Genomic DNA, 21,427 nt, shown 5'->3' on the forward strand with positions numbered 1-21,427 from the left:
CAGTGAAAGTCTCATTGTCACCCCCCGGGGCGGGAGGGGCTATTGGCACAGTGTCACTTGTTAACATCACATGTCAATTGGGTGTTGGCCATAAACCTACTTTCTAGAAGCACTTCAAGGGGGAAAAAATATATGGCAGCAAACCTTCACCTTCCCTGACCACCATTCCCTCCTCCCCTTTCCATGAGGTGGAGTGGGCTTTGAAATGCATTCACCCTTTCCCATTGCCATGTCCCCTCACGATATCATGCTGCCTAGTTTGGCTGTGGGACTTACAGAGCTAAGCCCCCATGACAGGCCATCCCTTACACCTCCTCTCTGGTAGTCACATGAAGCAAGGAAGTCAATGGTTCCTCTAGCTCTCTCCTTAGGGCCAGGGAGTTGCACTGCCTATTCCCGCGCCTGTTTCTGACATCTCTCCTGGCAGGGAAGAGTGTGACTTGCCCTCCCCCGACAGCCCTCTGACTCCTCCCCTAAGTTGGAGTTGCCCATCCTCCCTCTGAATGTCTCCTCCAATGTCTCAAGGATATCTGATGGTTTTTGAGGTTCCTGTCTTTGGAGGGTTAACATGCAAGGCAAAGGGTAAAAGTCCAACCCCTTCTTACTGCAGAGCTCACACTGCAGGGGAAGCCAGCTCAATGGAAACAATCAACTGTCCTGTCAGCTCAAACTCCAGATTCTTCTCAAACCCTTCCATCCCAGAATACAGGGTGCTGGCTGAGAAGTTTCTTTCCCACTTTGATCACCAAAACAGCAGCAGTCACAGCTAAGAGGCAGGAGTGCTTCAGGGCAGGTACTGTGATATCCTTCTGTTGCTGCTGGAATGTGTCAGCAGCTCTCTGGCCTGCCTTCAGCTATTTATCTCAGCATGACTGAGGGCTCTGAAGGAAACCTACTGGGGGAAATCGGAGAGAGACACACAAGGCCACCTTTTGACAAGGAGTGCCATTCAGCCTCCAAATCTGCACCCCTAGCGTGTCTGCTGGACATGTGCAAAGGCGGGTCTTGGGCATGCAAAATGGAGGTCTCCCTATTAGAGGCCACATCCCAGTGTTGGAGTTGGAGAAGTGACCCAGCTGTGTCTCTAACCTACTCAGGTCCAATAGTGGCCATTTGTCTTTTGGAGGTATGCTACAGTGCCATGCCGTTCTTGTGGATCCTTCTGTTCAGAGGATCACTTCATTGCTAATGTAACTGGAAGTAACACCGTTGGCTTGTTGTGCCACCTTACATCCAGAGTCAGGAATTGAACCCATGTCTCCCAACTCCCTATCCACTGGACCACCTGTCTTCCAGTTATGGTACTACCAGTCAGGATGCCACAGCTAAGGCTGTAAAACCTTTTATTCCATTCTGAAACCCTGTTCCTAGTTGTTCTGAAGTACCTCAGACACTCTGTTTTGGGAATAATATGATACCTGTGATCAAACAAGTGCTAGGTAAGCCCACACTTACAAGTAATTTTTTGGTCAGGAAAATCTGATCTATTTATTGATCGATTTCCACAAGCCACTTCGATGGAGCTAGGCTGATATTTCATGATGCTTCCTTGCCTGGGCCTCTGACTGGCTTGGTCTGCGACCTTATGCTGAGAGGTGTGGCCAGCGCATTGGGTATATCTGGGACTGCATCCAGACCCTAGAGAAGAAAGAGCAGGCTATGATGGCAAAGGCAGCAAGGTGGCCAGTTCAGTGGGGAGGAATTCACAGTACTCGAGGTATTGCTACACCTCATTCCATTGTAGTTGGTGGGAGGTAGAAATGATCCACAGGAAAAGACAAGGCATTAAATTCCCCACTGCAGCCTCACAAGCCAGATATACACCTCCCATACCAGAGACGTGAGATCGTAGTGGGTGCAACAGAATGCCCCCGCAGAACACACTCTGGGGTCTGGAGGAGTGCACTGGCAGAGAAGCAGTTAAATACCATATATCCTAGATCAACAGGGATCTAATTGTAATGAGGCCACTATAAGGCAGAGCATAACAAAAAAAACTGACTTCCGTTGTGAACTATGTATTCCTGATTTAGTGGAACAGTGGACCCCTCTGAGTAAAAATAAAACCAAACCAAGGGGGAGGATCATAGACCCTCCTAAGCAAGCATGTACTTCTACCACTCTCAAGACCACGGGCAGTGCCAGCAGCTCACTGGTCTCTAGGGACTATTGCTTTCAGACTGGATCCTATCAGTGACTATCTGGGCTCTGGTCAGATTCAGACTCCTGGTTCTCCCATGTCAATATGTTTTCTCTGTGGGTCTCCTGTATGACAGAACAGGGTGTGGAGGTTTTGTTTTCTGTGGCTTGTCCCAACAACCCAAAGGCCAAATGTGTATCTCAGTCAGTATTTAAGCTGTGGAAGGAGGCAACTTCCATTAGTGCTTAGTACAAAGAAAGGAGCAGGCTGATCTGCCCTGTAGTGGCTGGTATATCTGAACAGCTGCTGTCTCTGCGACTGCTGGTGTCCATGCAAAGCGTGAGCTACAGCAAGGTACAAAGGGGAAATCGATCTTGAATGCCCACAAGGACAGAATGACTGGACCAGGCCAGGGAAAAGCTGGCTGGCTATTCTAGGGCACTGTGAAGGCAGCTGCAAACAAATATCATCCAATGTATTAACAGTCCTTCACTGTGTCCCTGTCTGGAGGTACTGCTGCAGGGAGATAGAAGGAACTTGAGTAGAGATGAACACATTTAACTTCTGCTGCGACAGATCCAGTCTAGAGCTGTGTCACATTTCACTGTTATGAATCATATGCTACTTGCTCATCTGGGATAGATCCCTTGCCATGTCATCCACTGCATTTGAGATTTGCACAATGCCACTAGTAATTTGAAATCCAAGTTATAGTAGCTCTAGCATTGGGCACCAGACAGCCCCTTTAATCTAGAACTGGTCCTAGTGAAAAGACCTCAGTTTTGATTCTAGATCAGTAATGTGGAGCTGGCTATGTTTGTGAAGAACCTGTTTGGGTTGTGACAAAAAAAATCACTGTCCAGGAAGCGGCAATGAATAGCTTTGCCTGAATTTGCTGCAGTTTGCACAAGTTCACCATACTTTTCAGTGCAAGTGAAAGGTCCCTCTAGTGAGTTCTTGCGTTGCTGGCTTGAACACAGAATTGTCTGTTTTCAGAATCACATTCCCAGTGTAATATCTATGCGGGTCACAGGCCTGCATCTGCCAACATCCATGATACCCTATAATGGCAGCAGCTCAGAAACCATAACTTACAATAAGACTGTATTCCCCTCTGATAGTTCCTGATGGAAAACGAAATGGGGGCATAAACATGGCCAGCTCTTTAGTTTAAACTGGACCTATTTGTATTTCCCTTCTTCAGCAATGGTGGGCCTCTCAGGAACTCTGCCACATACGTGTGATGTGGTTGCTGTGGAGATGGTACACAAGTAATATGGGCTTGAGTGTGTGACCAAACTGGGAGGAACTAGTCTAAGGGCTTGATCCTTAGAGGTGCTGAGCAACCACTATTCCATGAGCTCGACCTCTCCGTATCAAGCATGTTATATTTATTCCCCTCGCAAACATGTCTTGAATTCTTGGTCACCCTCCTAAAGATTCACCTGCCTGGCACAGAGGAAATTGTGGTCCCATGTATTGTACTATTTTTATCCAATCAACCTCATTAATAACCAATCCCGCTTCCTTTGAAGTCAATGGCAAAACTCTCATTGACTTCAATGTGGGCAGGATCAGTCCCTTAGTATACATCTGTTTCTTGGGCAGATATCACAGGATACTGCTGCTTGTGTGGTTTGTTCAACGAAGGCCCATTGTTACTGTCTGTGGAATTCTCATGATTTCTGGCAAGTACTCAAATTTTGTGACTTCTGAGGTTGCATCCTGCAGTCTTCCCAGGGGCAGACCTGGTGAGAGCACTGCACTTGAAGTGACTACATCACTGGGTTCAGTAATGTTGGCAAGCCTTTGTTTAAAGGTGGAGGTTGACATGGTCACTTTATGACATAAGAGTGTGTGTGTACGTGTGAGAGAGAGAATCCGTTCTGTGATTCATCTAGATGCTGAGATGCGGGACAGTTTATACTTCAACAAGAATTGTGGATGGGATTTGTCATGAAAAGACAAGTGGCAGAAGCTGTAGGAAACCTGTGGGGTCAAGAATCAAGACCTGATTACGGATCCTACAGACCAGCTTCCTGCCTTCACCACCCCACGTAAGACCTGGATCATAGCGTACCCTCCATCAGAACCTCATACAGATGCTGCAGTTACCTACTACACAATTGGAAAATGAAAGGCAGCTTCCATGGAGAAGACATTCAAACCATGGAATATCTAATGAACTGCTGCCCTCTCAGATCCTTCTCCAGAGGGACAACCTGGATTCATTCCATGTCATTGCAAGCCATAGAGTGGAGGACAAATCTGAAAGATGAAAGAAGATGAATGGGTAGGATTTTCAAATGCACTCAGTGCTGGACTCTTTCTGCTCCCATTGAAGTCACTTAGAATGGTGTCACTTAGCCAACAGAAATAGGCCAACACACAGTGCTTTTGAAAATGAACACTCTACATGTCTCATTCTAAGCAAAATATCCAGTTTGGCTGATGATTGTACCAACGGACTGAGAACCAGTTACAAGAATACATTCTTTCACAGGGCGCAACCTTCATACACAGCAACTATTCAACTATTAGAATTGGCTGTGGATTATTTAGTTATAAATTAAAAAAAAAGCTATGTATAGTTTAAGAGAAAATACCATGTAGACTCCCATCATTAATAACTAACTATATGGCTAAATTAATCCTCTGCGACTAATTGGTAGTTACTCATGTACTCACTAAGACCTGCTCTTGCTCCCATTGAAGTCAGGGCAAACTGATTCTCCTCCCATTTACACTGATCTAAATCAGCAATAACTCTGTCAGGAGTCTCATAGGCAGACTTGAAGCAGCTAATGGCATTCCGTATGCACCATCAGTACCAAATCCTGAGCATAAAGTGGTGTGACTTTGTGTTAAATGCCCTAATCTTGCAGAGATCTGGCTTTCCTTCTATTGCTCAGTATATTCAAAAGCGGCATTGCATGCTCTCTGGCCATGTTGTCAGGATAGACAGAAACACCTGACACAGCACGTGCTCAAACTGCCTATCAATGCACAAAGGGGTGCATGCCCTGACCCTACCTGGCACCACCCATGGGGCCGCCCCAGGGGTTCTTGGATTCGCAAGATTGCACCAGATCTGGGAACTTCACTACACAATGCCTGGTGCAACGCCATCATTCATGGTCCCTCTGACTGGTGCAGTCATCCTCTGTGGAGAACATGTGGTGGTGATGTCTGTTTGAAATGATTTCAAACATCAATAGTTAAACTAGTGCAAAATTAGAGGAAGTAAAAGGAGTTTTGCCACAGACTCCAATGGCAACAGGAAGAGAGGGCTGACATGTCACTTCCTTGTAACTTTGCAGGAAAGTGTAATTACTATGTAATGACAGGTTTAATGAAGTAAAATGTGTGTATTAGCCAAGAAGTTGTTCTACTTAGGCTTTGTAATACAGAATGTAATTTTTCAGGTTTAAATCCCATAATAGTAATTTTGAAGACATTACCAAATAATTACTCCCTTTAGAACTTAGCTTATAATTACGCAGCACATGGCCATTACATAATTATGGAGTTATTACATGGGTATTTGTGTCCTGTAAAACAAAACTGTAATGACTGACAATACAGCAGAACCCTCCATCCCATCCCTATACTGACCACTCTCCACTGTCATGGAACAGCTACGGGACATGGCTTGGACACAGTTCAGCTGTTGTGTAAGTGGACACAGCTCCACTGAAGTCAGAGGCACGATAAGGCTTAATTTGGGTCTGTGTGTGCAATTGCTGTTGGGGATTCTGGGTAGCCTGTGAGGTGAGTCCCAGACAAACAAATGGGATTGCAAAAGAAGGCAGCCTACTGTTGGGATGTCCTGTCTCTTTAAATGTTTGAGCACTGCCCAGTGCAAAGCCTCACTTTCGTGTTAGATTCTTTCTGCTGCAAGAACAATAAAGTGAGCACAGCAGACAGCTGTGTTTCTATCCACTCCTTTTGTGTCTGCATCTCTCTCCTTCTCTGCTAGCTCTAAATATAGTGATGGGCATGAGCTGGTCCAAAGAGGGATGGGATAAAATGAGGCAAAGGAAGATTTAGAAGTTTGCCCACTATTCAAACAGAGAGACCAGTTTGATGGTAGACCAGTTTCTCCAAGGGAGGTTGTGGAAGACTGCCCAGCTGATTGGACAAAGCTCTAGAGCAGAAATTGTAGGGTATAATCCTGCGGTGGCAGGATTAGATTACTCAAATCTTTTACTTTTCTTTGATTCTAGACTAGGCTCCTCAGGCTGTAAGTAAAAGTGGAGGTGTGACTTCTGCCTGTCAAAATGTTTATTAATAATCAGTATATAAATTTCCAGTACCGTTTTATTACTACTCTGAGGCCCCAACTGTGCCATCTTTACCCATGGTGAGTAGCACCTTCCTATATGAGTAGTCCCACTGAAATCAATGGGATTGTGTGCGTAATAAGTTACTAAACATTGTGAATAAGGTTGCCACAAGTAAGCGCTGAGTAAGTATTCATGTGCCTACATTCAAATCCTCGCTCTAACCTAGTGTTTTTGTATATAATGAAACCACAATGGCTTTAATCCAAGTACATAGATGGTTGCATTTTCATGGAGAAAACATATCATAGAATGATGCAAGTGTAGGACTGGAAGGGACCTCAATAGGTCATCTAGTCCAGTCCCCTGAACTCAAGGCAGGACTATGTAATTACTACATGCTTCAAAGTCATGACCATTAACTGCACAACAGCTGTATACAGAACCTGGGCATAAATCAGCGTAGCTCTCTTGATTTCAATGGATCTAGGCTCACTCACCCCAGCGGAGGAATTGAACCCTGTTACCGAAGGCATGGCAAGTCAAGGGCCTCAGATGGAATGGGCTGTCAGCATCAGCAAAAACTAACTCCTGCAGTGTGACATCTTCATAGGGGTTAGCGATATGGTGCTGGGGACTGGAGTCATTCCAAACATACAGAGCTTTTCAAGATACACTAGTAGAATAAAAAAGCATCTGTGGCCATTCTCCATACTAGCATCCAAGAGCAGGGTGGTATAAATTTAGCTGATTTTCACTAGTTATTAGACGTCATGCCATCCCTCTTCCCCCCCCACCCCAACATAATTTTGTTGTGATTTCAAGTACCAATGCAAAGTACATGCTACACGGTGAGCGTGTGTTTTTTGTTTATAAATAAAAATAACTCACTCTGGGGCCTGTAAGGGATTTGAAGGCAGAAGGATGCAGCCTTTGTGCAGGGACTGTCTTATTGTGCAACGAGGGCTTTAGTAAGGGGCAGGGGGACGACGACTGTATCTCACTATTTTAGTTATACACAGTTCCTGCACTTATAACTGTTTCTTAAGAAAGAATAAGCATTGGGCAAAAGGTTGGCTGCTCATGGCAACCCCCACCCCCACGGAAAAGAATTGGGAGGAATGACCGAGTCTAGTGATGAGTAAGGCATTAGGATGGATTTTGGAGGCAAAGTCTATAGAAGATCATCAAGTAGAAATCATAATAATATTTAGTCCTTGCACAGAGTTTTTCACCTTCAAGTGCTATGCAAACATTTATTAGTGAATCCTCACAACTCTTCTGTGAGGCAGATAAGAATTATAGGCAATTTCAATTTGAGAGGCAGGCAGGTTAAGTGATTAGCCCAGAGACACAGAGGAAGCTGTGGGAACCAAATGCATAGCTCCCATTCCTGAGCTCAACCTACTGGACTCTACCATGTTTGTGTTTAAATGCATTATTATGGCACTTAGGAAACTATTGTGTTTATAATAGTTTAGTCCAGGTTAATTTAAATCCAACTATTTACTTCACCCTGATCTATTTTACTCTGGAAACCCCATATAGTATCAGCAATTCTAGAAAAAGGGAAGAAAAGTCTAAGAAAACATGCATGGCTAAAAAGGATCCTATATCCAGTCAACATAGAAACCATGAAAGATGCTTCCTGGCTGGTCTTCTGAAGGGGATCAGATGCCCAAAGGAGACTAACTCCCTTTAAGGCAGGGGTTCTTAAACTGGGGGTTGGGACTCCCAGGGGTTCATGTGGTTATTACATGGGTGGGGGGGTCACAAGCTGTAAGCCTCCACCCCAAATCCTGCTTTTCCTCCAGCATTTATAATGTTAAATATATAAAAATGTGTTTTTAATTTATAAGGGGGGGTTGCACTAAGAGGCTTCCTATGTGAAAGGGGTCACCAGTACAAAAGTTTGAGAATCACTGCTTTAAGGCATTGTGAATTAAATGTTGGTCCCATTCAAGTCAATGGGAGTTTGCCATTGATTTCACGGAAGCCAGGATTTCACCCTATTATTTTTGAAACACTGCCAAGGATAAATTCCAAGACCAAAAACTCAAAGAACAGGGAAAAATAATAGTTCTCCCTCCATCAGATCCATCTTTGTTATGCAAAGCTGTGGGAAGTACCCAGCGTGGGCCTAATTTTCACAGTGCATTTGTGCATGCTTAATGGTGAAGCCTCCTTTGGGTACAAATGATCTGATTGGTGAGTGCAAAATGAGATTTGATACACCTGCACATGACTAATTAGGTTTCCAGACATACAAGTATGCAAATTTCCATTTTGTGTATGCATTCATCCATGTGTGCGCAAAGCAGAAATGCATAGGGACAAATATGGGAGAGACTGAAATGGGACCACATTGGGTCAATTGTTTCTTGAGGTAGGCTGTTGAGTGGTGTATTTCCCCCCCCCCCCAATTTGCCCTGGTTTTAAATCTCTTTTTAAAATCCTTTTGAATATAGTGTTCATTACAGACTCCTGTATTAACCAGGGCAAAATCCGGCAGTTGACAGCTTTCTCAAGCAAAATCTCCCATGAAGTTCATTGGAAACTTTGCCTGAATAAATTCTGAGTCAGGACAATAGAATTCAGCCCCCGGAGATCAATCCATGCTGATTACATAACACACAGCCCATTTGCCACCCTGCAAAAAACCTACAGGAGAGATGATTCTGACCCAGAACACTGTATTTGAAAACCCCTGAATCTTTGAAGAGGTTTGGATCTGGATCTAATCCCAGATAAGAACTCCATGGCCTGACACTCAATTGCCCTGCATGTCGCAATGTCATTTACAGCAGCGTAAAGTAGGTGCAAAATGCTATCCATCAGATTGGCCACAACTGGCACCCACCCCACACAAGGTGCAGGGCAGTGGAGAATCAGGCCCGATGCCTCAGAGCCATCTTGAATAAGAACACCGATTCAATTACTGTACTTACTAAACAGGATAATACTCTACCCCCAGCAATGGGGAGGGGGAAAAAAAAAAAGGCCCCAAATTTTATGTGCTACTGAGCAGCTGCTTCTGTTAAACTTCAATAAAGGCCAAAGCTTTTTCTATCAGCTGTAATGAGATAAAGTCTTTGGTGTTCTATGCTATGTATGTTTGGCATTTCACTTTATGCTAAATAGTTTTATATATAGGCGTGTGTGTATGCCCCAGTATCTATCTATACATTTTTAGATAAATGGATGTTATTTCATAGCTCTGTTCTTTAAATTATATCCATCTCCTTCACATTAGTCATCAGCACCAGTGTGTAGTGCAATGTACTGAATGTGTCATATTGAAATTTTTGGCCCAGATTTTAGAAACCAGTACAAATTAATTTGCCCAAGGGCAACATTTTACTAGGGGTATCCCTGCCATCCTCATCTGCCAAATCACCTCTAAAAACCGGAGAGCTGAGGTGGTCTTTTGGGACCATGTAGGCTTATTTCCCGGCAGTACTTTCCTCAAAAATTGAAATTAGAGGGCGTGTTCAAATTTATGGGGTGGGGGTGCGTGTTGGAAAATGACTAAATTGGCAACACTGTATGTAACCAGTTGACCCCTGAGAGGGGATGGAGGAGCTTGGGGGGAGGTGTAGGAAAATCCCTGCTTCCTGGCTCCCAAAAGCCTTCCAGTGAAAGAGTGGCCTCCAGATTCCTATTGTATGTCATCTTGAACAGGAAGGCAAGGAATTGAGCTCATTAGTTATCTTTCATTTTATCTGTAGATGCTGCCAACTTTAAATTTTCCCTTGTACAATCTCACTGAAATCAGTGGTGTGCAACCAAGAAGCCAGCATGGCCCATTTGTTTTAGTGGTTTTAACTTGGTCCCTTCTGGCTTTAAACTCTATGAAGCTTCCCTGTAGTTGACCTGTTTTTCACATTGCCCACTACCTGACTATGGCCCTGAACCTACACCCACTTGCTTAAGTTTACTGCCCTGAGTAGTTCCATTGATTTCACAGGGATACATTAGGCCTTGATCCTGCAAAGACTTATACAAAAATCTACTCCATGATTCCGCCAGCTGAGGCTCAAAGGTTGGCACAGGAATACTAAACCTGCTGGCTGACTCTTGATGAATGCTGTCCCTGGGGGAGCTCTTTTGAGTTTCAGGCTGAACGTGGATATTACAGTGCGGGGAGAAAGAAGACTATTCCTCTTCAGCAGTGATGAGCCAGGGACAACACTACAGTACAATGGAACCACTCTTGCTGTTACTGCAGATACCTGCCCTGCGGGCAGTGATGCGTGACTATAAAATGATAGATATTATTTAATAATGTAGCACTATTTGATTATCATTTATACAGCTATATATTAGCATAAGCTCTGATATAATTGCATAGGGTAACTGCTGCCCTGGTAATTTCTTGCAGCCGGAGGACACTATCCGGATAAACTATTGGTGCAGTTTTAGTCACACAGATATCCTATGCACACTTTTTTGTTCACCTGGAAGATCTAAATCTTCCCAGACTGTGAATCTTCTCCAGCCCTCCCAATATCACTCTTCTCCTCATCCCTGCCTTCCTGCCAACTCAACCAGAGCGGTCTCCCTTCTCCCAACCTTACGTTTCTGTTCCCAATGCCAGCTCCCTGCTCCCCTCCTGCCATACTTGTTTCTTTCACTGACTCCCACATCCTGAACCCAAACAGGACCCTACTTACTATGTTGTGCAGGTCAGTCAGGTCTGGCATTATCTTTTCTGGGCCTGGGGACACAAGCTGTATGAAAATCCAGATCTTATTGGGGTTTGAGATACTCCAGAGTGCCCCAGGGAAATCTCAGCCCACACGAGGTAAGTGTACAGCATTCGTGCCAGGACCCACAGAAAGAATGCTAGACCTACCAAGGCTCTTTGCATTCATATGTGTCTCCCTGCTGTGGCATTTATATAGTGCTAAACATTGTAGCATATAGCTATACTCCCTACTCTGTTATGACTGTCTCCGAAGATCGGGCATGTTTGGGTCCAGTAGAGAACCCAGCGTTTAGCGCTTGTGAAACGGTACAGGTTTGATCTGGTTCTTGCTATCTAAGAACTAGTCTGGCACTTTGCAGTTAGTATAAATGGATAGGAAAAAATACATTTTAAAAAACCGTGAAGAATATTTTGATAGTGTCCTGTTCAGCCAATCATCAGCTATCTTTGTATGAAGACCAGTGTAATCTCGCGAGACTGTAACCCAGTCCAGAGACTTCCCGGGAGAGGTCACATAGATGAGGATCATGGGCAGGCCTATGGGTACACATGCAAAATATAGTAAAGAGTTAAGGGTCAGCATGGTCCTCCCTGCTCTCTCCTATGAGCCAAGGTTTTGGGGGGCCCCCCGAGACCTTTCTAAAATCTGGGTTCACCTGCATTGTTCACTAGCAGGTGCCCTCCTCCCAGAGCCACCACTAGGGCCTCCACAAGGCCTTCTGGGGCAGAGCTTGAAACCTTTTCCCCCAGAGGCCTCACCCCCAGCAGTGGGAGCATGCCTGAACTCCCACTCCTCCTCAAGCCATGGCCATCAGCCGTACAACAGCAGCAGAGCCCCCCGCACTCCAGCATCCTGGCAATGCCAACAAGCTGTTGGTGTACCACCACCCCCATCTGCTTTCCCCTCAGTGGCCCCAGTCTTTGTTCTCCTGATCATCACCAGTGCCCTTCCCTCCCCCTCCACTTCTGCAAGCCTCTCTTCTCCACACCCTTGCCCCCTGCCTCTCCTGTTTTCACGTTCCCTTCCTGCTCCATCATGATGATCGCATCAGCTCCCTACCCCAATTTTCCTAAGAAAATTACATTAGAGTATCAACAATCCATAGCATTATCTACGTAGTTAAAACATTACACTGAAAAGGGATCTTGAAAAATGGCTGCATGCACCTGTGCACATCAGTGTATAGAGGTGTGTGACATGAGCCCCACACAGAGTCCCAGAGCTGAGCACTACCAATCTGTGGGACAGTTTGGGATCCAGACCCAAGCTTTGTGGCTGGCCATTATCTCTACCATGGACCAAACTCAGTCCTTGGATCTGAACACCCCCGCATCCAAAATTACCACCTCTGGCCCACTGCCAATTTCAGTCCTGACAGCTACCAGCAGTCTAGTATCACATCAGTCTTTGCTGTCCCACTCCACGGGGTGTGAATATTTGACCCCTCACCACTTAAACGGAAAGAACCAATCAGAGTGAGGAGTCCACTAGCCAACTGGGAAAAGCAATCGAGAATGCTTTTATATTCATAGAATCTCAGGGTTGGAAGGGACCTCAGGAGGTCATCTAGTCCAACCCCCTGCTCAAAGCAGAGCCAAGCCCCAATTTTTGCCCCAGATCCCTAAACAGCCCCCTCAAGCATTGGACTCACAACCCTGGGTTTAGCAGGCCAATGCTCAAACCACCGAGCTATTTGTGAGGAACTGCTAGGTACCCCCCAAGCAAATTATTTTTCTAATTCAAGGCCCATCGTTCAGGAAAATTGAAAGCTGTTCCACAAAAGTCTAGCATTGCTTTTCATGGGGCCACTGGTAAGCAACAGCACAAGTGAACTGCATGCTTCTGGTATTGCTGAAGAAGCTAAGTATTTAGAACCCTAATTTTAAAGGCATTTAGGCACCTAAAGACGCCGCTAGGGGCCTAGTGTGATTTGTGTGCGCACACATACACACACTCGACGCACAAAGCAGGCTGATTTCCACTCTCCCCCCCACATACTCATGAGTAGCCTTAGAAAACCTGGTGTCCCAAAAGAGACTGAATTATGGCATCCCCCTATGGGGCCTGAGATGCTTACTTCTGGTTGTGGGCCACAGTCTCTGGTCTGCTCTGTCCACTTTGTACTGCTCACATAGGGCAAAGTGGACAGATTTCATTTGGAAATGTCCCTTTGAGAAGGGAAACTTCTTGCTGATGCAAACCTGGCACCGCTGGGTCCTTTGCCAGTCACCTTCCCCTGGACATGCATAGGAGAGGGGAGAGGGCATGGGGGGGGGCGCACAACTTCTCCATGCTAATCTTCTGCCTAAAACCCCTCAGGGCCCTTAGGCCAATGGCATAAGTTGGGGCCAGGCTGACACTGCACCCAGCAGTCTTAACTAGCTCTTAGAGAACCCTGCATTTAACAGAGCTCGGACGCAGGAGGAAATTGATCCCAATGTCTCTTGTGCCTTGATCACCTCTGAGGGACCTTTAAAGTGTCCCTTCATGCCTTCCAGTCCGACACCCATGCCCACTCACTCTCCCTTCTGAGGAATGAGTCCATCCACATCCGTACTCCTTTAGCTACACTAGGAAATGTACTACTCAAAACTTTGTGCAGAACAGTTCTTGCCACTATTGTCTCATTCCATGAGTGTTCCCATGAATGTCCAGAAACTGCCCACTTACAGTACAGTAGCTCTGTAGTAAAGCAAAGAGAACAAGGATGAACTTAGAGTAACAAATGGGTTATCGAAACCATGCTAGAGAAATATATTCAACATTAATTTTGAAAGCGTGAGGTAAAACTGTTATTGGTAACGAATGCCTTTACACAATGCTTAGTAGCTTCTGTTACTGTGTCTTTCTTAGTAAAAGACACTAGCAAACCTCAGTCGGTCTGTTTTAGTTGTTCAAACGTTTGCCCCTCCCTGCCCCAGCAAAATTTCAGAACTCCACCTAACCTGACCTTTCCAACTTTGGGATAGAAACTGGAGCCCGACTGTGTCTCCAAAGTCAGTGCTGTGCATCTGGAGTTTCCAAAAAGAATGAAAGAAAAATAACGAGAATTAAAAATATCCCTCAAGTTTACGAAGAAACTGCTACTTTGATGCTAAATATTTTTAAGGCGTTGAAAAATTGATTTTTGTTTTTTAAAATGAGCCTTTTTTGGTAGTTGAAATACATTTTTAGTGGCTCTAGTAGTCTGCACTACAGTATCCTGAACATGGGCTGCCAATCCTAAAACTGAATGGTGGAAAGAGACACAGGGGGGATTAAAAAAAAGGGGGTGGGGGGAGAGACAACTAGGGGAAAGCAGAATTTTCTGCAAAGGTTCTTGGGAGCCAGGAGGGGGGATTATGTAATTTCTTCTTCAACTTCATCTTCTGGAGGGAAAAAAAAAAAAGGGAGCAACCCTTCAACCTGAATGGGAGAGCGTTTCCTGGAGAGCGTGGGGAGAGCAGCGAGCGGGGTTTAGTAGAGTCCGCATCCACGCAGGTTGTTGGCAATGATGACATCCGTGACAGCATCGAAGACAAACTGGATGTTGTTGGTGTCAGTGGCGCAGGTGATGTGCGTGTAGATCTCCTTGTTGGGGGACTTGTTCTTGCTCTCGTACTGAGACTGGATGTAGGACACGGCCTCAGTGAAAGAGTTAGAGCCTACAAGAGAAGCCAAGAAGAAAGTAAAGCACGCATTAAAACAGTCCCAAACCTAGGGCCCGAATCTGCTTCAACTGAAGGCAATGGGAATTTAGTAGCATTATATCATTGTCCTAACATGGCCAGTTCTTACTGGGTACCCTAAGAAATAATCTATGGGTCTGACCCTACTCTCACTTGCAAGAGTGAAGATAACAGAGTTACACCGATGTAAAATTAGCACAGGAGCAGATGCTTTCCTGCCAGTGACACCATTCCACTGTGTGATCCCAATGATATTTTCTTTCTGGATTACTGGTACCCTGTATGATCGTGCATGAAGGTAAAATGACAGGATAGTGGGCGGCATAGAGGTAGAGGGCAATGAGCACTGAAGTCATTTTAAAGAGGGAAGCAGAAGGAATTCTGTATAATCTTGCCAAAGAGCAGCGACTGTCCGATGAAGTGAGCTGTAGCTCATGAAAGCTTATGCTCAAATAAATTGGTTAGTCTCTAAGGTGCCACAAGTACTCCTTTTCTTTCTGCGATACAGACTAACACGGCTGTTACTCTGAAGCCTGTCCAGAAAAGCGTCTGTTATTCGAGCTGGCCAATGTTTTCCAAATTTTGGTTTGTTTGACAACATTTTTAATCAATGTTTCCAATTTCAAAGCCAGGATGAACTGTTTGCAAAAATATTCATGAAAAATTCAGCCCATCTTTTTTGACCTTCTCTATAGCTGGTCAAAAGAATTCAAAATTTCTGTGAAAAAATGTCATTCACATTTAAAATGTCAATGGAAAAAATGGATGAATTTTCACCCCCAAATTTCCCATTTTTCAATCGGTTCCAGAAATTGTCCTTCATCACTACAGTGGCATCTGCTTGTGGAAATATAGCTTAGATTGTGTCAAATAAATCACAAGGGTTTACACCTCTTCCCTAGCCAAATGTCTACGCCAAAAGCCTATTATCTGCTTATATGGATTTTATTTTTTCATTCTTTTACTGGCCAGATTCTATGTTAGATAATTACATTCTTTGGATGTACATTTCCACTTGGATACAATAGTCTTAATTTCTTGTCCTGAACTGGTGTATTGTCAAACAGCAATTTCACTAACTCCCAGAAGTGACTGTGTTTCATTGTTGGGCGGGGGTGGAGAGGAATAATTCCACTGTTTCGAGTCAGGGAAGCACTCTGGGTTCCTTCTGGACTGAAGGTGCTTTATAAATGTGAAATATTATTACATGTTGTCAGAGATGGGCCTGCACATGGCTGAGTTTTGCCTGAGCAGAGTTAAAGCTCTGGTTCAATAAAGCACTTAAACAAGTTAATGAATTCAATGGAACTTAAGCACGTAGTTAAAGTTGAGCGTGTGCTTATGTGTAATGCTAGGCAGAGACAGACTGCTGAATTGGGGCCTCAGTAAGGCTTACAGGACTGACCCCTAGGTTTGGTTTGGTTTTGTTTGTGCCAATATACATATGAGCATTTTTTTATAAAAGGAAAACTTGTCAGTAGGACGCACAAGGATGTAGCCACTGGACTCCCACTGAGGGCAATAGGGGATAAAGTATTGTGACTCTTGATGAAATGTGCCCATGTCACCCTGACACGGCTTTGCCAAGGATTGTGGATTCGCTGAAAGCATGGGTAAATTAAGGAGAAAGAAACTGACAGTGCCTTAGAATACAACGGCCCCTTTGTGGATGCATTCTTCTAATAGTTCTGTGCCAGTCAGCAGGACTAATGCACATTTGGATCTTCATTGTAATAAAAGCATTTTGTGTAACCAACTCTTGATCTTAAAACCCCCTTGTTTGATTTATATGCTCATCAATGAATTCTGTGTAGCAGCAGAGACCCCTTTTGTTTGAACATTGCTTTTTCACCATGCCACCAGGCCAACGTGCAGGTGTTTCTTGGGTGGTTTGTGTTCTGTGGCATTTGCGAGATGAACGTTTGAGGACATGAATAAGCTTCTCCCATCAACATCTTCACTTTGGCCCTAAAGTTCCAATTCAGCAAAGCACTGAAACCTGAGCTTAACTTTAAGCGTGTGCTTAAATCCCAAAGCATGTGCTTAAAGTGAAGCACATATTTAAGTGCATTGCTGAATGGGGGCCTGAGCGAGGAGCCTGCCTTCTGGCGAGATGTTTACACGGTCACGTAGAACCAATGTCCTGACTCCTATGCCACCCCTCTCCTGGCTATTGGCACAGGGGCTGCGGATGGGGAAAAGGAGTGGGGCTGAGGTTCCCTGACCTCCTGACAGTTCCCAGCTGCCAGAATAGTGCCTCAGGGCTGGGGGCGACTGGTGCAATTTAGAACAGTCTTGAGGGTCTTCTAAGTTATGAGAGGGACCGGCATGGTTCCCAGCCAGGCCCAGAACTGGGATGCTACAAGAGGGCTCACAGCCACATTTGTTTTCCTCCTTTTTATTTGGCAGAGGCCTCAGCAGCCACAGATGATCTAGCCACTAGTATCTAATTTGTCCCTGTATTGAGATTCCTTTAGCATGAAAGACTCTCTATAAAACTAAGTTCCATTCTTTTCTATTTTACCTACTATCAGCATCTCCACGTCATTAGAAATAGCTCTAGGAATTCCTTAAGAGTGGGGCATTTCTGTGGCAACATAATTAATTCTAAGAAAAGGAGTACTTGTGGCACCTTAGAGACTAACCAATTTATTTGAGCATAAGCTTCTAAGGTGCCACAAGTACTCCTTTTCTTTTTGCGAATACAGACTAACACAGCTGTTACTCTGAAACCTGTCATAATTAATTCTACAATATGCCTAAACATTCATCCGCACCTTAGAAGTTCATTCAAAATTGCCCCGATGGACTTTGAGTACAGAAAATCCTTTGTTGACTGAAATGTTTAGTTAGTGAGGTAACTAGCTTTATCTACTGGCTGGATTCTTTCCTGTATCTCATAACCCCATCCCCAAATAAATACCTGATCCTTCTCTGAAAGAGTAAGCTGCAGAATTTCTCTTGAATCACAAAGGGAGCAGATCAGCTCAATATTAATTTACTGTTTGTCACAGCGAAAGAACGAGGGATCCTCTCTGCCCATTCAGAGTGGGAATCAAGTGCTCAGATCTGGGGAGCTCTGTTTTGTAATTTGTTGGTGTGCCACAGAACTGTGATGCTCTTGGTATACTCGGTTTGCAACCACGCTGACTGACAAAGAGACCTGCCTTTCTGTCTGTCAGCTTGATTCATCCGGATGTCTCCAGCAGGACTCACTAATTCATGACTGTAAACGTTGATTTTGATGCCGGCTCAGAATTTGACTGAAGGTTTGTGGAAGACAGTGAGATATGGAGTGGAGCAGCAGATTGCAGGAGGAAGCGTTCTCATCATCAACAGGCCAGACATGAGGCAGTCAGGCACAAGAGGGGTTTCCTGCATGCTGTTTTGTTGCAGCACTTCAGTGCTGATCTCCAGGGTACGCTAATGTCCATCTTCATTTAATATTAAGTACATTGCATCAAAAGTACTTAGTATCAGTAGGACAACTGCCCCGACTGATGCTGGGGACCTCCAGAGCTCCAATGATGATCTGCTACGGGCTGAGCTAAAGAGCTCCAGCTCTGTGACTGGTGGCTGTAACAATTCACATCCTCTGAGGACTGGGTTAGAGGGGGACCTGTGGGCTACTGCAGCAGCAACCTGGAGGCAGTGTGGCCTAGTGGATAGAGCACTGAACTAGCACTGATTCTCGCTACTGGCCTGCTGAGTGGCCTTGGGCAGTCACTTCAGTGCTCTGTGCCTCGGTTTCCCTATCTGTTAATTGGGGACAATTATACTGACCTCCTTTGTGAAGTGCTTTGAGATTTGTAGACTTTAAGACAAGAAGGGCCCATTAGATCACCTAGTCTGACCTCCTGCATAACACAATCTCCTGATGAAAAGCACTTTGTAAGAGCCAGGTATTGGTGGTATAATTAGTAATGCCTGGCATATGGAAACGGAGGTGGCTATCTGAATCAGGGGAAACGGAGTGGCCTTGTGCTATGGACTCATTGGCTTTATTTGTCGATGGCATGGCATGTGTCTTCTACGCTGTGTGTCTATCCAGCTGTAATTACTTTTTTATTTGTTGGTTAATAAGCCAGTTGAGTCTTTTCTGGGGCATCACGGTGCTCACGAGAGGTGTCATATTCCCAAGGGGTTAGACGACCATTTATTCACAAACAGCGCAGGTTCTTCAAACCTCTGCCAAATTGCCCAACCAATGAGCCTCAAGAGGCGGGAGCTTCTAGAAGTGGGAGCCAAGTATCATCTCCATGCTCATTCAGGCCTTGACCTTCCCTCTGAAACTGCCAACAAGAGGTCAGCTAATGGCAACTGTGGTTATTTTAGTGATGGTGATGACTTGTTCCCTAGGGACTTGGCTTTTACATGGGCCATTGAACAGCTGTCAGACAATGGAAGCTGCTGGGGGCTATTTCTGCAGCCTTTATTCAAAGAAAACTTCCGCTGGACGTCAATGGGAGTTTTGCCTAAGGGTTGCAGGGTTGGAACCTTTATCATCATTGCCTGAGATGTACCTTAAAAACCAACAACCTCTATTTGAAAAGCTGCATAGCCCATTACCCTGAGCCACCTGTCTCTTTGCTGGGCATTGTTGTGCACGTGGTTTAAAAAGGAACCCTTGTTTCTCATTACCTGTGTACTCTGGAAAGCAGATAGTCAATGGAGATTTCTTAATTTTCTCCTCAAATATGTCCTTCTTGTTTAGAAAGAGGATGATGGAGGTGTCTGTGAACCATTTGTTGTTACAGATGCTGTCAAACAGCTTCAATGATTCATGCATGCGGTTCTGCAATATAAAGGAGAGAGCATATCAGGCTAAAGACAGTGACCGCGTGGTGTTCAACATGTAGGGAAATCTAAAATAACTAAATCGAGGAGGGAAAAAAATAAAAACTACAGTATACGTAATAAATTTATGTATACATACAGGTGAACATATACATACACAGATGCAATCCCTATATTTGACATAGTTAGTAACAAGGGCATTTCACTACATAGAGCTGTTTATTTTGCATAGTGTATAGTTTACAGGATTTCAGCTCATATAAATGATCATGCACCATGCATGTAGGGGGAAGCTACTTTGCCCTTTGGTCAGATCTATGTGTAGGTGCAGGTCATGCAGATTTTCTAAAATATTCTGGTTAAAATTTTTCACTTCATTGTTGTGTGTGTATGGCACACAGTTGGTTGGATACATTAACCAAGGACTGGTGAGATCCTTGAATTAATCCAGAGTTGGAAGCAGACAGCAAGGTGACATCTTCTTGTTATTGACCTTGCCGTGACCTTTGCCTTGTTTTGTTATTTTGTTTAGTGGGTTTGCTTTTTTTTTTTTTTTTTAGTGGGGGCTTCTTTGGAAGATGGCTCAACAAAAAGTGTCTAGCAAAGAAAAATTTTAAAAGAAAATAAGAAAAAAAGGGGGAAAAACCCTGTACAGAAGGTACCTAAGAACAACCAAACTACAAGTCAGCAGATTAGCCCGTTGATGTTAGCTCATGCCTCACGGAAGAACATTAGCTTGTTTGCCAATAAAGGAACCACGCGTTCAAATACACACACAGGGGGAAGGCAGCTTTTTAGTTATAGGTCATGCAACGACAAAAAGATACAGAAACAGATAAAACAAAAGAAATTAAATGTATTGGTTAGGAAGTTGCAAAGTCCGCCACGTGGTTTATGGTGGTGGAAGGAGCTCACGGCAAAGTCAACCAGTAGTGTCATGTTCCCCTGCTGCTTTCAACTCTTAACTCATTTTTCTTGGTTCAAGAGAAGCTTCATACCTGCCAAATTTGGTGGGTCTCTCAAAATCTCATTTTTTGGCCTTTGTTTGGTTAGATAAGGTCAGACGGCCGAGGAAAAGTTGTGAAGGTGCTGAGGCTTGGTGCTGTTTGGAGCGAGAGGCCGAAGCCGGAATGCGCACGCCGGTTGCGCGGCCACCTCCCAACCGGGAACGGGACAGCAGAGAGAGCAGGCATAATGAGGACGAAGCACACCCAAAGAGTCATGGGATTATCAAAGGCAAATCAGGTTACAGACCAGACCACTTGCTTGGTTTTTGGCATTGGGAGCACCTCAGAGGGCACACCCCCAGTCCACCAACACTCATACAAGACTAGCAGCTGGTACAGTGAACACAGGAAATAGGCGAGATACAAAAGTCCTACATAATCTCATCTGTTAAATTGTTTCGGTGATCGGTGTGGCACAGCCCATCTGCATGTAGCCACACAGAATGACTTGTACAGCGTATGTACAGTGGGCCCTATTCAGCAGCCACTGCTTGTCTACGTCTCTTGCTGAGGCTGCACTGTTGACCCCAGTGTTTTATTTATTAGCACTTTCCTTTTTATCGCTGGACATCCTTTAATGATCACTGAACATTTTATTTAGATACAAATGATTCCATGGACAAGGGAAATATTTGAACCGGTGATCAGATGTAGCATCAAATGAAGTGCTAGAACTGCAACGTTCCTGTTTTACTGACACCATGTAGCTTTGATTAGAAGCTGTGGCTTCTATTAAATTGGGGGTTCGCTTTCCCCTCCAGCTTGTATGGTAATGATGTGTGGTGAAGAGGTGGCTACACGCTTAATCATTCATTTATTTGAC

General features: G+C 44.6%; 1 protein-coding gene across 2 annotated transcripts in view; it reads right to left on the minus strand.

Moving 5' to 3' along the window:
- The window catches only part of GNAO1 (G protein subunit alpha o1), a 313,012-nt gene that overhangs the window by 25,514 nt on the left and 266,071 nt on the right, over positions 1 to 21,427 (minus strand). The window contains exons 7-8 of one of the 2 annotated variants that reach the window (XM_084644223.1): positions 19,442 to 19,595; positions 13,897 to 14,776 (exon numbers count right to left, since the gene is read on the minus strand). The exons of the other annotated variant lie outside the window; for it this stretch is intronic. Of the exons in view, the coding sequence (XP_084500349.1) occupies positions 14,589 to 14,776; positions 19,442 to 19,595 (342 nt within the window). The 3' untranslated portion in view covers positions 13,897 to 14,588. Of the gene's footprint in view, positions 1 to 13,896; positions 14,777 to 19,441; positions 19,596 to 21,427 lie in introns of those variants that run through there. 2 annotated transcript variants of the gene reach the window in all.

Source organism: Lepidochelys olivacea (assembly GCF_965140295.1).
Source record: "Lepidochelys olivacea isolate rLepOli2 genome assembly, chromosome: 12".
NCBI lineage: Eukaryota > Metazoa > Chordata > Testudines > Cheloniidae > Lepidochelys > Lepidochelys olivacea.